Genomic DNA, 17,738 nt, shown 5'->3' with positions numbered 1-17,738 from the left:
AGAGGGAGCAGCAGAATCTCTGCTCCCCGGGGCTTGATCCTAGGACCTGACCTGAGCCAAAGGCAGACGCTTAACCAACTGAGCCACCCAGGTGCCCCTGAATGACAGCTTTTAATGAAAGAACCAAAACAAAAAATAACTTTTAGCAACCTTAAACATATGTTTGGTTTCACCTTCTGATCTTTTGAACATGCTGTCCCTTCTACGGAGAATATGCCCTATTGGTCTCATTCTCCTGCTGCCTAGTTTTAACTGAGTTCAGTTTAGAACCTGACACCCGCTAATCTAGTTTATTTCTCCGGTCACAGCACTGCTCCCACAGTACTACAACTGCCCGCATTTCCGGCTGTACTAGATACTTCATGAGAACTGACTGTATGTAGTTACCGGAAACAGCTTAGTACAGTACCTGTACATAGGAAGCACTCACAGAGATACTGAATTACTTCCTTAGGCTTTTTAAATAAAAATTCTTCCATTTAAAGATGGCAGACTGATCTCAAAATTACCACTCCAAGGAAGTGGGTGAATGGTGACATGAAGATCGTTTCCCCACTCTACCTACATTTTATCAAAACAATAGAGAAAGACATTAAAAACAGAATAAATCCACAATAGCAGTAGAAAACAAGGCTGCCAGTGGTAGAGCATAAATCTCGAGGGACTGGATTTCTGAGATAAGACAGCAGCTATCTGAATTTACAGAAAAAGAGAAAAAGAACAAATGAAACTATAGGAGTGAGATCTGTTCTTCCCAGCAGAGCCAAAGAAAACTGCCAAACTAGTAGGAAAAGCAACAGTGTGTAGAAATGTAAGGATGGCCTACAGAGCAGCTGGGCCAGTCACGACCTTCCCCTGGGAACTGCTCCCTGAAAAGAGGCGAATCTTTTCTCCTGGGGAGAAAAGCTGGGGAGGGGAGCAAGTTAGGAGGCTGAGGCTGAAGGGAGAAGATGAACAAATGCCAAGCAGAAAAAGAACAGGGGAGAAGAGGAAATAGGAAAGCTAGGGAAGGAAGCTTTCTTACTGGTAATGGTATGGGCCCCCAGCCCTCGAGCCTGCAGCCCACACACACCAGCTACCTTTCAGCGTGCCCTCCCTGCCTCAGGCAGCCCTCACTTGTGTCTCCCAGCCAGGAGAGAGGACCCCTTGGACATCAGACCTTTAGCACCTCCACAGGAAACCCAAGTGCTATGAAAAAAACAACATTAAAAGTAAACCAAAACAAACAGAAATGATGAAGATGACAAAATAATACACACTTTTTTTTTTTAAGATTCCAATTAGAAACTCCAGGGTAGCCTGAAATCAGGCTGTGAAACAGGGAGAAACCAGAGAACAAAAAAAAAAAGGTCTTGGAAGATAAAAAAACACAGGTGCCCAAATAAATCCCACCAAAGGAACTGAATAATAATAAAAAAAAGACAAAGCTGGTCAAAAATCAGCCATCTAGAAGAGGCTTGGCAAACCACAGCTGATGGGCCCAATGTGGCCATGGCCTCAATCGTGTATACAGTGTGATTAGGACACAGCTGCACAGACACGTACACACTGCACAGCACTGCTTTCCCAAGACGACGGCACAGTGGAGTGGCTGTGATGAAACCGCAAAGCAACACCTGAAATAGTTACTCTCTGACCTTTCATAGAGAAAGTCTGTCATTCCCTGACCTAGATAATAAAGCCAAGCAAAGATCATAGAAGGTGAGGCAAAAATCAAAACCAAATGAAGAAACAAACAAAAAGCCAAGCAGCGGAGAGCATGAAGGCAAGGTTAGAAGACACGTGAAGCCTATGTCCTGAAGTTCCAGCCTCTGCCTGCTAAGAATGCCACGGAGAAACCAAAAGAAGAGTGGGAAGACATACTCAGAGAAATGAGAGGGATGTTTTCTAGAACTAAGTCCTCAGATTTGAAGGGCCCACTGAACACTGGGCTGAATGAACCAAAAGTGCCATGTTGAGACCTAGTGTACAAAAGTCCCAGCACAGTGGGGAGGAATAAAGAGAAGTTCTAAAAGTTCCTGAAGAATACACCCAGGTTCTTTACAAAAGAGTAAGAATGTATGACATCAGACTCTCTTTTTATGATGCTGGTAAAAATCTTAATATACAAACCAGATAAGGATAGATGAAAAAAGAAAACACGGACATAAAAATTAAAAAGCCTCAAACGGAGGGGCGCCAGGCTGGCTCAATCAGAAGAGCGGTGCACGAAAGAGCACACGGGCGGGGTACAGGCTCATTCTACTATTCTGGAAACTGTGTACATAAATACACTAAGCGGTCAGACCTTGCAATGTAAAAGGTTTAAAAAGGAAAGAGTACAGAATATAGAGAAGAAAATTATTTTGGTGTATTTTCTGCAGTCTTTTCCCCAGGCATTTATTTTTATCTTTACAAAACTGGAATCATCTCATACATAAGGATGTTATTTCTGAGAGTAAGTTTCTATAATAAGAAAATAAACTTCATCACCCCCACAAAATAATTCCAAAGGTCAAAAGCAATATATGTTCTTCTGTAATCTTTCTTCATTCAATACAATGTGAGAAGTTTTTCAAATCGTTATTGTTCAAGATGACTTATTTTGTCATTTATTATTATTATTATTTTTTAAGATTTTATTTATTTATTTGACAGAGACAGAGACAGCCAGCGAGAGAGGGAACACAAGCAGGGCGAATGGGAGAGGAAGAAGCAGGCTCACAGCGGAGGAGCCTGATGTGGGGCTCGATCCCAGAACGCCAGGATCACGCCCTGAGCCGAAGGCAGACGCTCAACCGCTGTGCCACCCAGGCGCCCCTGTCATTTATTATTTTTGTACGTAACTACCTAAGTTGAATTTTTGTTGGATATTTAGGTAGTTTCTAATTTCTTACTACTGATGCTATGGTGAACTGATCACTTCTTTTAAGAAGAGAATTCATGGGGCGCCTGGGTGGCTCAGTCAGTTAAGTGTCTGCCCTCAGCGAAGGTCATGATCTCCGGGTCCTGGGATCGAGCCCCCGAGTCAGACTTCCTGCTAGGCAGGGAGTCTGCTTCTCTCTCTCTCTTTCTCTCTCCCTCACCACCCCCGCCGGCCCCTCTTCACTACTCGTTCTCTCACATAAATAAAATCTTAAAAAAAAAAAAAAGGGAGAGAGAGAATTCATACCAGTGAGTTATCAATTACTTAAAAATAATAAATAAATAAATAAATAAATAAAACCACAAAAAACACAAGCCCTAACCTAACTGCAACAGGAAAATAACAGAAAAAGTAAAGATTGTTACGGCAAGGAAAAAAATATCAGAAGCTGGTCTTAGGGTTTACCTACCTGCTGCCTCCTCACTGTTGGGACCAGCTGACATGCCTAATCGCTCCTTCAGAGACTTGGAAACGTGAACTGTAAAAAAAAATGTATTTTAAAAACCAAAAGTTGAACAGAGACCTTTTTTTTTTTCCAAGTTCACAAATTATGTTTGTCTTATTTTTCTTTTCCACAGAACAAGACCTATGCAAATCATGGATTCCCTAGAGCACTTTGGAAGACTCAAAAAAAAAATAATCTTGTTTTAGATCTGAAAAGCAGAAACTATTGAATTCAGGGAAATAATTTTGTTATTGTACAAACTTCTTCTATAATCTTAATGGCATCAAAAGGCCCCCCCCAATCTATTTAAAATGTGCTTTTTAGTTACGAGAACTTTTAATATGATCGATAGGCAAGGAAAAAAAGGTTATGACTGCGAAGAAAAAGAGTAACTTGTCTGCTCTGAGAATACAAGAAAGACCCTGAACAAAAACATCTACTCATCAAAGCCTCTTGGGCTAGAGGAAAAGTGGAAAGAAGTTTCTCACCTTCAAGAGAAGGTAAAACTAAACACAATAAAAAGGAAAAAAAACCCCACCTATTCTTTTAGTAATTAACACCAATGTTTCACTGCCAAGTCATAAAAGGAAAAGAAATTCCAACCTTGACTTCTTTCTATAAATAGAACTTCAGCCACGTAATCATTTTAACTCCCAAATATCTCAATTAACAGTCCACATCTCTCCATACCAACTTTTAGAACACTAAATCTATGCCACTAACTCCTCTTGTCTTGATTATTTTATTAACACCCTGCTACCTCATATCCTGGACAGCACCCTTGTCCCCTCCTACTCTTTTCTCCATATTTTGGGCAGGGTGGTTGTTCTAAAATGCAAATCTGAGCTTTTGTTCCTTGTTTATAACCGTCCCATCGTTTGCTACTAAGCCCAAACTCTCTACCACGCTTTAAAAGGCTTTATATAATCCACTTCTCTCTTCCTCTCCAGTCAACATGCTCTTTACCCCAATTCTATGTTTCAGTCATACTTGGTCCCTTGAGTATATCCTGGTTTTTTAGCTCTGTGCCTTTGCATATGTTATTCTCTCTGCCTCGGCACAGCCTCTGGTCCTTCAACTTCACCTGCCTAATTCCTAACTCATGTTTCAGGTGTAGGCTTCAACATAATTTGCCCTGGGAACCCTTCCCGACAGATGGTAACAGCTGTGCCCTTCCAGTGAGCTTCCACAATACTGTGCACTTTTTCCATCACAGAATTTATCACAATATATGTAAATATTCCTATCTGCCATTATTGTATAAGCTCCTGAGGACTGTGAGGGTATTTATTTTATCCAGTGGCATCTCCCTAGAATCTAGCAGAGTGAATACTCAAATGTTTATTGAATAACGCAGACACAAGATAATTTAATTTACCTGAACAAAAAAGAATGATGAACCATACCTGTTAACATCACAAGAGACAAGTGTCAAGGTTAAAACGCACACACACACAGAGTACATGAGAACGAAGATACCTTTCTTTGGTGCTTTATCAGTGTTTGTTTCTGTAGCTTCCACTTTCTTCCCTAACCTCTGTGCGAGGCTACGCTTTAACGGAGGATCGCTGTCACCACCTACAAACGGAGAGAACGTAGTTCAAGAGTTCTAAACAATCTTCAACAAGGTCAAGAAATACAAGCAAAACAGAAAGCACAGAATAATTGTGTCAGTTTTCTGCATTTATATAGTGTGATCATTCACTAGTGTCCTTAGAGAACTCAATGTCAGAGAATAAAAATGTCCCGGAAAGAATAAATAAGGAAAGGGACAAAAAGCAGAACGTACAAATCAGTATCTATCAAATAACTGACTAAAACTACAAATGGAGAATGATAAGCTCTGATTAAGGCCAAAATTCAGAATTAGGAATATATGAAAAAAACTTCACATACAAAAAAATCTTAAATGGCCACTTGCAGAATTCTAGGCATAGCTGTGGTTAAATGCACCCGGGATGTTCCTGGTGGTCAGCGAAGGAACTGTTATATTTCCTGTGACATGAAAACTTGGAAGACCAAATAGCCCCCTCTCTTCAACTGTAGATGAGAAGTCTAAGGTTATGAAAAGTTCTATCTTACTCAAGTCACCAATTAGTGATAGAGCCAAGACCTTACCGGGTTCCCTGACTCATGGTTTATTACATTACACTGTTCTTTATGAGAGCTGTTTAAATGTCACAAGTTAAAAACTGTTCTTCAGATTCCTTTACTAAAGATAATCTTTGCAGGGTCCCATTAAAAATCCGAAAGACCCTACACAGGGTATGATTCTCTCTCTACTCTCACTTATAATTTAAATGTGAGACCAAAAATCACAAAGTTTATATGTATGTGGACATTTAAAAAGCTGTATTTTTTACCTAAAATTTCTCAGGCAGTGAAAATGGTTATCAAAGAAAACACAAAACAGGTAAGATTTCATATTTGCCAGCACATTTTAAGAAGAGTATGAAGAAATAGCTGAAATCAGAGATTTTCAAAATTCTTTTGAGACACACACATTAGGGTTACGTACATGACAGTTCAATAATATGATAAAACACTTCCCTAAACATAAAATAGCATTAACAGACTCAGGGACCAAATTTCTATTAACTGGACACCTTTTCCCCTCTAAAAAACTCAAATTTCGATTTGTCCAAAGAGACAAAGAGGTATCTTCTTTACTGTTTTTTCAACATAGTACCTTCTAAAAAGCTGGTTATAATCTACTTAAATTTTAACACTATAAATTTCTATAATTCAATAAAATGCAAAACGCACATGTGAAAAAGAAATTTTATAAGTTCTTCCAGTCAAGAATTCAGAGGGACCAGCAAATAAATCAATACCGACAGGACACTGTATAAAGACAGTTTTGGAGGACATTATCATGTTAATGCACAGAAGAAAACAAAAGATGTGCACAAAATTCATCTCACCTACTGAAAATTTTCGTTTTCCCAGTCTCTCGGTGAGACTCAATCTTACCAAGGGTTCTTCTCCTGAAATAGCAAAAACAGAATTTCTCTATTACCCAATTTTTCTGAATTCAGTTAACTAATAATGGGTACAAAATATGCTCTGATATCATGAGCCCACCCAGAAAGTCTCTTGAAAATCAGATCTCGTATTAAGACTGTCACACGGGGGAAAAAAGGTTTAATCTATTAAATAATAATTTAAATAGCCAAATGCCCAGCTCAAAGGGAATCAATAATACAGCCCTAATTATTAACAGGAGCCAAGTATATGAAGACGGGCGTGTTCTAATCAATTGCTTACGAAACCCAAGCTATACTTTTGCTTGTGCACTTAGAGACGCTAAATGAAATCAGACTCTACTGCTAACTCTCATGTATTGATAACCAGCAAAAAGTGAGCTCTCTTTCCTCTAATTCTTTGTTGTTTGAACAGCACATTTAAATGTATCTGTATACTATAATTACTTGTGTCGTATGTCTTACCAGGTTTAAAACTATTAAGGGAAAAGGCTTACATTTCCCTATAAAATTAAAGAGTTTATTATAGTTCTTTACCCACAATGGGCAGTCAGTAAATTTGCTGAATGGATACAGATAAAGTAAATGTAAAAATTAAATACACCTAAATGCTGAGAGCTGCCTGAGCAAGAATTTCAACCTTTGAAGTAAGATCAAATGCACTGGTTTTTCTTTTCATCCTTCTATCTGACCAACATACTAAAGTCTTCCCATAAATACATCTGAGGATACACTACACCCAAGGACTTTGCTCTCCCAGTTATTAAAAAGTGGTAGCCTGACAACTCTCAACCTAGACCTACCTATACCTTACCTTGTTTGCTGGAAAGAGTTACTGTCCTCACTACAGTCCGGACATTCTCTTTTTCAGGACCTGGAATGGGCTGAGGTTGGAGTAAAAGACTGGAAACTCCGGAAGAACCTTCTGAATAAAGCAAGTCAAAGAACAGCAAATAATTTATGGAAAATAAAGCTATTATAAGCCAAGAAATTTTGTTTTGTGATCAGTTAAATTCAGTACAGACCATGGATGACTATAAGCCAGTCTTTCTGCTCTTATCTGCCTACAGTGAACTGGGGTGGGGTGGGAGAGAGGAGATAATCCCTATTTCTTATCTGCTTTGGACACAAGGTAAAAAAATATATATATATAAAATTTTCAGTGACTTAGGCACTCAATCTACTTTTATTTACCAAAAGGCTAACATTTGAAAGTTAACCTGAAACACACCAGCCACCAAGTGTGTCAATTCAATCTTTTAAAATTGAATCCAATCATCTGCAAAACACAACTCCAAGGTTCCTACAGGACAAGCTTTAGCAAGCAAATACTTAGAGCCAACCATTTGATCCTTTCTAAACAATACATTTCACACTGTATCTGTAATTTTTAGGGGTGGAAATAAAGACTGACCAGGCTGAGGCAAGCTCTAGAAGAAAATTCTAGCAGCTCCTAAGAAGTATTCATCTACTATAAGACAAAGATTTCCCTCTCTCAATGTGATTTAAAGTTGTTCTTTGGAGCTGTATTTCTGAAGATAAAGCAATTCTTTCAAGTACTGAAAAAGCAGCCCTGACTTAAATAAGTCTGTGTTTTATACTTCAAACAAGCCACAGAAGTTAAAATCTATGTGCTCATTTTGGCTGCTGCCAGTGTCCTTAATCTTCTAAGTGTCCCTGTTACTCTTCTCCAGCAAAATCCAACAGTCTGTGTCAAAACTGATGACTTACCACCTTGCTTCTTGGATTTTTCCTTCATTTTCTTTGACTTAATTTCCTCAAGAGTTTTTATTCCAAAATTCAAACATTCACCTGAGAAACCCAAATAGAAATCACATGAAGAACTAACACCTCATGCCCTCTGCATTTTATTTGTGCACAAGCACTCGAATGTTTTCTGAATGAGTAAGAGAAAGCACGTGTCAGGATGGGTGTGTGTATAGTGGGGTCAGGGGAGAGAGAGGGGGTGGTGCTCGGGATCTAAATTTCAAATGTACTGAAAATAGTTTGGGCACATTCAACAGAGCTCTCAGATTTATGAGCAGGAAGCAGCATCAACGCAGCCTCTTCTTACCTTGCTTCAAACTGACCCCAGGTTTCCGGGCAGAGGCTGTCCGTAATCCATTATGGACTTCGGGAGGCGGTTGCAGGATGGGTGTTTTAGTTTCATCACCTTCCTCAGAAAACTGATCTATGTATCGACATGGGAGGCAAATTTACAATTAACAGCAGGCCCAAGCTTTAATCCTGATTCCAAGTCACTGAGTGACCCTGACCATTTATTTGCCTTAAAGAAAGAGCTGACACTTACCATCATCATCTTCATCATCATCTGCAGCATTGATTACTACTGGTGGATGGGTGGGGCTGGGAACATTTTCTGAACTTTCTACTTTCATAACACTTCGCAGCTGAGGGGAGGGATTAGACTGGACAGACAATTTGTTCTGTTGAACTGTGAGCTGGTTAGCCTTCACTTCCTCTTCTGGTGACTCAGGCACAGTGGGCAACACAGCTAGACATAATATCAGTCATAAATTAAAAATAGAAGATAAAATCCCAATTCATCAAAAATCTCCAACCACATATGCTGTTTGGTGCTTTTCCTTATGACCACTTATGTATTTTTACCTGATTTCGCCATTTTCACAATTAGGTTCTAAACTCCCAGGGAGAGGAAAAAATGGCTTTTAGCTAATAACTCGTCACTGCACACAAACACAATCAAAGTAGGTGTTCAAAAGACAGAATAATCTGGAGGCTAAATGTATAAAATTATTTGCAAATTCTAGACATTTAAATATTTTCATACTGAAATTCAAAGCTTTTTGATCAACAAAAAAGTAGTTGTTAAAAGACATAGTAGATAACACTTCAGAACTAAACCAGAGAAGCAAGCCCACTTTTTTCTCTTAAATACAGGGGGGAATATGTAGCCATTAAATTTCAATTACATAAGATGTGGCTCTTAAATGGCTGATCATGCCAGTAGGAAATGTTAAAGGAGATTTTGGAAATAAAAACTAGCTTTTGGGGGGAGTATAAATTTTATTTTAGATTATAGCCTAGAGTCGGGTTGGCAAACTTCTTCTGTGAAGAGCTAGGTATTAAGGTACTTTAGGCTTTGTAGACCTCTGTGTCTCAACTCTGCAGAAGGAGCAGAAAATCTGGCCACAGAAAACATGTGAATAAATGGGCATGGCTTCCTTCCAATAAAACTTAATTTTGTAAAACAGGTGGAGGACCAGATTTGCCAAACCGTGGCCTGGAGAATCCAGTTTCTTTTGGAAAACTCACTGGGTCTGATAAGAAAATGGGAAATGAAGCTATACTAATCTGAACTGTCATGCCAAGAAACATCTGGGAGGCAGCATGGCTTTTGGTAACAAAGTTTTAATCCTGACTGTGATACTTAACTTGTTTATGACTATGACTATGTACAAATCATTTAACCTTAACTAAAAGTTCAGTTCCCTCATTTATAAAGTGGAAATAAAACTGCTCTCTCCCGAGACTGAAAGGCAGTGTATGTAAAGTACTCTGTATGGCGTACATAGCAGGTGTGCACCAAACAGTAACTATTCTTTTAAAATTAAAAACACATCTCACTTTTGCTTGGAGGTAGGAAAAGGCCATCAACATAACGTCCTCTGTTGTGATGGAAGGCGCAGTTTAGTTTCTGACATCCCATTGGTTGATTCTCCCAGTAACAAGGAATCTCACTACGTTTCTTCTATAGGAAGAAAAAACACATTATTTTCAGATAAAAAAAATGAGGTGTGACCTGTATTAATTTAGTTGTTTGTTTTCTGAATAAAGTTCATTCAGGCTTCAAAACTCTGAGGCATGTGAGCTGATTGTGGGCAGGAGGAAGAGGGGTTGCTGGAAGTGACACTCCGTGCTTGAGGGAGAGATGAAGGGAGTAGGGCAGTAGCTCATCCGCTGTTACTGGAACCCCTAAATGCCTATACTTAATTGAAAGCAGCAGCACAATATATTAGTTAGGGTTATGGAACCAAAGAACCAAAGATAGTGTTATGCTACTTACTGGCCATGTGACGTTGGACAAATAATTTAATGCCTCTCAGCCTTCGTTTCCTCAGCCAGAGAATGGCAATAACAGGTGCTATCTACTTGGTTTCTTATGAGGATTAAATGAAATAACGTATACGAAACACTTAGCACATAGAAAAGACTCAATAAACTGCAGTTTATTTAAAACTGAAAGCTCAGAGCTTTGAGGAAAATTTTCCCTTTCATGACTTCTCAAAGGAAGGCACAAATAACACACTAAGGACAGCACTTTTCCTTCCCACACTACCTCACGCTTATGAAGGAGAATGAGGAAAAAGATACCCTCACACCTAGAATAAACTGCTGGATTGTAGGTAATATATCCAGCAGAAATAGATACATTAGTTCTAATATATACATTAGATGTGTATAAAGAATGGTTCAAAACAATACTATTTATAATAGCTCCAAAATGGAAACCCAGATGTGTATCAATACCCGAATGGATAAACACATTGCAGTTTATTCGTATAATAGCATGCTATCCAATACTGAGAAGGAGTAAACCATCCCTACACTTCACAGGACAGTGCAGAAGGAAGAAGCCAGACACAGAGAGTACACACTGTGTGATTCCACTGATGGGGAGATCAAAGCAGGCAAAATGTCTCCATGGTGGTCAGGACAGTGGTTAACTTGGAGGGAGTGGTTAGTGACAATCAAGGGACAAAGGGCAAAGACAGATTCCCATCTGTTGGATTATGTTGGATCTCTCATCATAAGCAAGTGAAGGGTTAAAATTCTGAAAATATGAATGAGAGAAACAGAAATAATGACCATCATAGAAAGATCCTCAAATGTATCGAAAAGGGCAAAGATGAAAATCTATTATATTGAGAGACTGAAAATTCGATAGTACACTGTGTCAGTAGGAACGCGGAAGAACCACACAGTCCCATGTACTCATAATGGAAATGTGAATGAGCTCAACATCACTGAAAGGTGGTTTGGTTAACAAAAAAAAAAAAAAAAAAAAAGTATTCACAAAATTTATGTCCTGAGTTTATTGCCACATATATGATCACCTATTTTTAAAAAGTACAGCAAATTCCTTTACCTTTCAAAGAATTGGGTAGAATTTATCAGTCTCCTGGCACACCCAAAAGGGTAAATATAGTAATAGCTACCACTGTTTCTTTATGTAAAAATTACAATTATTCAATTACTCCTTCCCCAAGGTAGAACCTAATGCCAATCTTTTTTGCTCCTGGGTTTGTCTTTAAGTTTTTATTTCTTTCCTGGAAGCAGTTTTCAAATTACTGAATGACTTCTGTAATAGTATCCTCTATATACAGGAGTCACATGACATTTATTGTCAGTGTCAAAATCTCCTTATCTTTCCATATCAATAAAGTTTCCCTTTTAAAAAATCCACTTACTGGATTTTGTTTCTAAATGAAAAGTAATACACAAATAATGAAAACCACTTGGAAAATGGTAATAAATGCCTGCCATTCTATCACCCAAAGAGAATCACTTGAGTATAGAATTCTTGGACGTTAAAAAAAAGAAAATTATAAGTGCATCTGGCTGGCTCGATTGGCAAAGCATGAGACTCTTGATCTCGGGGTCATGAGTTCAAGCCCCACATTGGGTGCAGAGCTTAATATTTAAAAAAAAAAAAAAAGAATGAAAGAAAAAAATTTAAATGTCTACATGGACACTGAAAAGAAAGGTATTCCATATAATTGTATAAATTTTTTACTTGGCAACACATCCTCCATAGTAACATTTTCCTATAGAATCATTTCTTCAGATGTTTGAAAGGCTGAACACAGCACATGGTCCAAAGACATATAGCTGATTCTCACTATCGGAAGTAGTTACGTTTATGAAGTCACCATGAATACTAAAACAGCTAATACTGAACCACTCTGCTCCTAAAGGAAACACAGAGTTAGAGTCAGTTAGGTTCCTGCAAGTTTCTGCCACAACATTTTCATCAAACGATCAATACATGAACTGGTTTGTGTTTAAGGACACCTTTATTCATTAACGCTGAACTCAAGGCCAAGAGCACTGTAACTCACAGCTGAATGAAGCTTATCGAATACACTGTACTCTCTACGTAAGGCACGTAAGCTTCCTCGCACTTAGGGACACTACACAGCACTGCCGCACCACACTTGGGGGTCATTTTAATCAGCCACAGAAAGGACAAAATCACCAACAAAAAGGACAAAATGCAAAAAAGATGGCATGAAACAGACCACAAAAAGGACACTTGCTTATAGTATGAGAACTGAAACAAGGTGGCAGAGTGTCACCTTGTCCAATCTCAACCAGGAGTGGGTAAGTCAGGCGACTCAAATTTTTCAGTGCTCTGCACATGTCTGCGGATGGCCTGTGAAAGCACTGCAAGTGCTGATTTGGGGGTTACAGATAAATTTTAGTGAGTAGGCAAATTTGCAAATATGGAACTTATGAATAATGAAAATCAACTGCATACAGAAGGGGTTACAGTAAAAAGGCTCCTTTCCATTCCTGTCTCCACTCCCTGACAGCCACTGTTGTCAAGTTTCTCCTTTATGCTCCTAGAGATTTTAAAAATACACATGCAAATGAAAAACAAATTCTTCTCCCTTTTTTACACAAATGATAGCATATTATGTACCTTATTCTGCCCCTTGCTTTTTCACTGACAATATATCCTATCTTTCCATATCAATAAAGTTTCCCTTTAAAAAATTTTTAACAGCTGTCCAGCATTTCACTATATGAATGTAGCAAATTTGTTTTAAATGAAGGTAATTTCACGTATTTTATTATTACAAATGATGCTACAACAAGTAATTCTGTATATATCTGGCTTTTGCACATACGAGCACAGATGAAACAAAGGCAGAAAGAGCACACGGTATTTCTGAAAAGTGTAGCCAAGTAAGACTCCCTGCAGAAAAGAGTTAACTGAGCAGCCCGAAGACTGCTACCTTAGATATCCTGCCTGCAAAGCTGGCCCTTGGAATGTTTCTAGTCAGTTAACTGATTACAGTGCCTAGACTGTGCAAATAGTATGTCTTGTGCTAAACACCTGGCATCCTTCTGGGAGTTTAGAGTTTGGGTATGTGATAGGTAGAGGGTGCTTATGTGACCAGCCCCATTAAAAACCTTGGATGTCTGAGTCTCTATTGGGCTTCCTTAGGCAGAAACATCCCACACATAGTACTGCATTTTCATTGCTGGCGGAAGTTTGTGCTCTGTGTGAACCTTGTGGGAGGGAGATCATAAAAGCAATCCACACATGGATCCTTCTGGATTCTTTTTTTCTTATAATCAGTGTTATCTCCCCATCACTGTAATAAAATTTTTTTTAGATTTATTTATTTTGAGAGAAGGAGAGAGAATGAGCACAAGTGGGAGGGAGGGGGGAGAGGGAGAGAGAATCTCAAGCTGAGCTTGGAGCCAGACGTGGGGCTCAATCTTACAACCTTGAGATCACAACCTGAGCCAAAAACAAGAGTCGGACACTCAGTCGACTGTACCACCCAGGTGCCCCACTGTAATAAATCTTAGCCATATAACTATGCTGGGTCCTAGGAGACTCTAGGGAACCTCTCAATGCAGATGTTCCTAGAGACCCTGACATATGTTCCAAGGAGTTGTGCCAATTCACACTCTGCCAGCAATATAACAAAGCTGCAGAGTATTTCTCTGAACTTATTCCATGAATTCCCTGCTCTTTGGAAGACAGGCAGCATAGAATGCAGTTAAAAAGCCATAAATCTGGAGCCCGCCTGGAACAGCTCTATGAGCCCAGACATACAAACTGCAGAGTCAGTACCTTCCTTCCTTCCCCACCTCCTTCAAACAATTTAGTCCAAGGGTATTAGGTGAGGCTGAGAGATGAGAGGTAGGCATTCATGCTGGGAGAGGGAAGGGCGCGTGGCCCAGACCAGGGTGTCGGAGCCTGACTAAATGAAGAAGGCACCAGGTGACAAGGTGGAACTGGCCTAGGGTGTCAGAATTCATGAGGGGTTGGGAGGGCCATCTGTGTAGGAGGGTGGCTGGGCACAGTGCTGAAGCCTGAGCAGGGTGAGGAAAGCTTCTGTGCAAAGGAGATCCCAATGTAGGATGAGGAGCGTATATGTAATATGCAGAGTCAACCCAGAATAGGCAGCAATGACGGGGTAAGGCAGGCAGGGTCCTCGCAGGCAGGGACCTGGTACAGAGCTGGAACATAAGCAGGATGAGAAAAGTATGCATCTCACGTGGGAGGGCTGCGGCACACAGAGGAGCAGAGTCCCAAGGTGTTTAAAAGGGCATTCATGGGGAGAGGGGTCCCGAGTGGGATGTTGGGGTCCAAGCATGGTGAGGATGAGGTCCTCATGGCAGAGCAAGGAGAGAGGCCTGGTACAGGGTTGTTGGAACCAAAACAAGGTGAGAAAGACGTCCCTGTAGAAGAGCAGCTTCATGTGCGATGTCAGAGCCTGAGGGGAAGGAAGAGTCTGGGAATACGATATTGGCTTACACAACAAGGGAACTGACAAATCAGTTAATATTGAGGACAAGTTTCTCACTTTTGGAGAACAGAGTTACAAGTATGGAAAAGGAGAAGCCTAGCCTAAACCCTGCAGTGCCAGTGAACTGAAGGCATCTATGTGAACTCATGATTTTCAATACACAGACATAAAGAATAAATGATGATGTAAATGTATGTAAATCTATTTATATACTCTTGTCCTGTCCACTGCAGGTCTAGAAGCAGTGAGACGCCAGGAGCTGCCCAAATCTTATTTCTATATATATATATATATATCATTCTTCACTGAAAAGATCCAGGGCTCCTTAGAGAAATGACTGATTCCAGGACTGGAGGAGGAAAAATATAGGATGAGCCTGAAAAGTCTTGCCAGGCCAGAATGCAAAAAGGTGTTCAAAGTATGATGAAAACCTCGAAAGGACACAAAAATCAGCTTGAACAGCTCTTACTGGGCAAATCTGGGTCAATCCGAGGATTAAAAATTATAGTAACGGAGGGGCGCCTCGGTGGCTCAGTCGTTAAGCGTCTGCCTTCGGCTCAGGGTGTGATCCTGGTGTTCTGGGATCGAGCCCCGCATCAGGCTCCTCTGCTGGGAGCCTGCTTCTTCCTCTCCCACTCCCCCTGCTCGTGTTCCCTCTCTCGCTGGCCGTCTCTCTCTCTCCGTCGAATGAATAAGTAAAATCTTTAACAACAACAACAACAAAATTATAGTAATGGAGTACAACACACTGAATAAAAGAGGAAACCATGAGTTCACAAACACAAATAAGTAGAAAAAGACTGAAAATTTAGTGAGAAATGGGGTAATGACAGGGTCTCAAAGTACCTCTCTACAAAATGCATATTAGTTACAAAGAGGAAACCTTTATAGCGAAGTAATTTGGTACAAACCACCTTTAATGAAGTGATCAAAGTTACCACCACCAGTAATGAGATCATTAAAACTGCATGACTGTGCTACCTAACGGTGTGCACTGAGAGGAATTACGATATTCCTGCCAGCTGTATGGAACGTGAACTTAGTGATGAGAAAACACCAGACAAAGACATCCTACAAAATAACCGGCCTATAACTACCAAAAGTGTCAAGGCAAATGAAAAGTAAAGAAAGACTGAGCAACTGTTTTAGACTGAAGGAGAATGAGAGAGCAATGACAACTACATTCGACACTCCATTCTGGACTTGCTCCTTCTGCAATAAAGGACATAACCGGTAGAGTGGCAAAACTTGAATGGGATCTGAGGATTACATGAAGGAAATCAGTGTTAACTTCCTAATTTTGATGGTTGTATTACGGTTATCTAGGAGAATGTCCCTGTTTGTAGGAAATATTCATGAATGTATCTGGGAGTGACAGGGAATGTCAGTAGTTTACTCCCAAGTGGCTTTTAGAAAAATGTTTTAGAACGTACTTGCAGGGTTTCTCTAAGTTTGAGACTGTCTAAAATAAACACAGAAATATAAATACTCCCCAATGATACACATATAATTTTTACACTTTAGATAAATTACCACACTGGCTCCCAGAAAATGATACCAACTCATTCTCCAAAATATCAAGACATGAAGTGAGCATTATGACAGAACTTTCACTATGGCATTAAAAAAAATTCAACCTGCACATTACATATAAGGTGCCATTTCTTAAGCAGGTTCCATGCCCAGCACAGAGCCTGACATGGGCATTGATCGCACGACCCCGAGATCATGACCTGAGCCTAAATCAAGAGTCGGATACTTACCCGCCCGAGGAACCCAGGTGCCCCGTTCTCTCTATATTCCTTATTGGCCCATCACAACACCAGACTGCTTATTATACCACAAACTGAAAACTTACGTCAATCTCCATGTGCCGAAACCTGCACACCTGTCGAAAACAGCGCCCCTCTTGCCATAACGTGCAAACGGTTTCATTTCCTAGTGCGGCTTCACAGTGACGGAAGGGACAGCTGTCACCCTGTCAATGAAAAGAATACAGAAAAGAACTGTGGTACCAAAACAGATCTTAGGGAAAGTGTACACTCTAACAGTTTCCTGGCATCCAGACAAACACAAAAGAGTAAGGAGAGACAGGCGTGGTAGAAAACTGAGGTGGAAGACAAGAACACTCTGAGGTCAACAAATTTATAATTCCTATGACCTACTTCGTGACAGTATCCTTCATTTGATTTCACAACATAAGTGACATAGCGGAGATGTGGCTGAAAAAGGTAAGTGGGAGTATTTAAAGTGGCACTCTTTAAAAATATATTTTATAGTTCTTCAAAACCATTTCATACATCTTGACTTGTGTAACTAGCTTTTGATGGAAAATCACAAATAGATTAGGATTTAAGTGTAATTCCACGCTTCACTATATACGTCTGCAATGGCAGTATCTGAGACGAAATGCTGTATATGCTCCAAGCTTTGCTCAAAACTGATCACTTTAACATAGCACTGAGAAGATTTCAGAAGTTTTTCTAACAACATATACATTTATAGAATTAGTCGCAAAGGAACAGAAAAGTGAATAGATCTGAATGGAGCTGCCGAAGAATCAAGCAGAAAAACAGGAAGTTTTGACAGAGAAAAAGAAAAAATGCTACAAAAGCGTATTTAGAAGAATAGCTTTTTACTCAGCAGGAAATCTGAAGAAAAAAGTCAAATTCAACCCACGACAGTTTCTAGAAGTACAATACAACCCACCCATTCATTTAATACAACGTAAATACAGCCAAAGTTTATAGCCAGGGCAAAGTGCTCCTAATTAAAAGCAAAGGCACCCTAACAGGGTAATTATTAATAGGTAATTATTAACTATCAACAGATAATTATTATCAATAAGAGAACAGTAAATGATGACTAAA

General features: G+C 39.6%; 1 protein-coding gene across 18 annotated transcripts in view; it reads right to left on the bottom strand.

Annotated features, from left to right (window-relative positions):
* Window positions 1-6: 6 nt before the first annotated feature.
* Window positions 7-17,738, bottom strand: part of ZC3H11A (zinc finger CCCH-type containing 11A) — a 33,513-nt gene continuing 15,781 nt past the window's right edge. For all 18 annotated transcript variants that reach the window (XM_057314846.1, XM_057314843.1, XM_057314836.1 and 15 more), the window contains 9 exons: window positions 16,727-16,846; window positions 9,944-10,067; window positions 8,646-8,849; window positions 8,409-8,525; window positions 8,066-8,146; window positions 7,149-7,259; window positions 6,275-6,337; window positions 4,830-4,928; window positions 7-3,383 (listed from right to left, as the gene is read on the bottom strand). In XM_057314846.1, the coding sequence (XP_057170829.1) occupies window positions 3,307-3,383; window positions 4,830-4,928; window positions 6,275-6,337; window positions 7,149-7,259; window positions 8,066-8,146; window positions 8,409-8,525; window positions 8,646-8,849; window positions 9,944-10,067; window positions 16,727-16,846 (996 nt within the window). In that variant the 3' untranslated portion in view covers window positions 7-3,306. The remainder of the gene's footprint in view (window positions 3,384-4,829; window positions 4,929-6,274; window positions 6,338-7,148; window positions 7,260-8,065; window positions 8,147-8,408; window positions 8,526-8,645; window positions 8,850-9,943; window positions 10,068-16,726; window positions 16,847-17,738) is intronic.

This window comes from Ursus arctos, unplaced genomic scaffold (genome assembly GCF_023065955.2).
Source record: "Ursus arctos isolate Adak ecotype North America unplaced genomic scaffold, UrsArc2.0 scaffold_2, whole genome shotgun sequence".
Taxonomy (NCBI): Eukaryota; Metazoa; Chordata; class Mammalia; order Carnivora; family Ursidae; genus Ursus; species Ursus arctos.
Note: the sequence above shows the minus strand (reverse complement) of the source record. Positions and strands in the feature narration are given on the sequence as shown.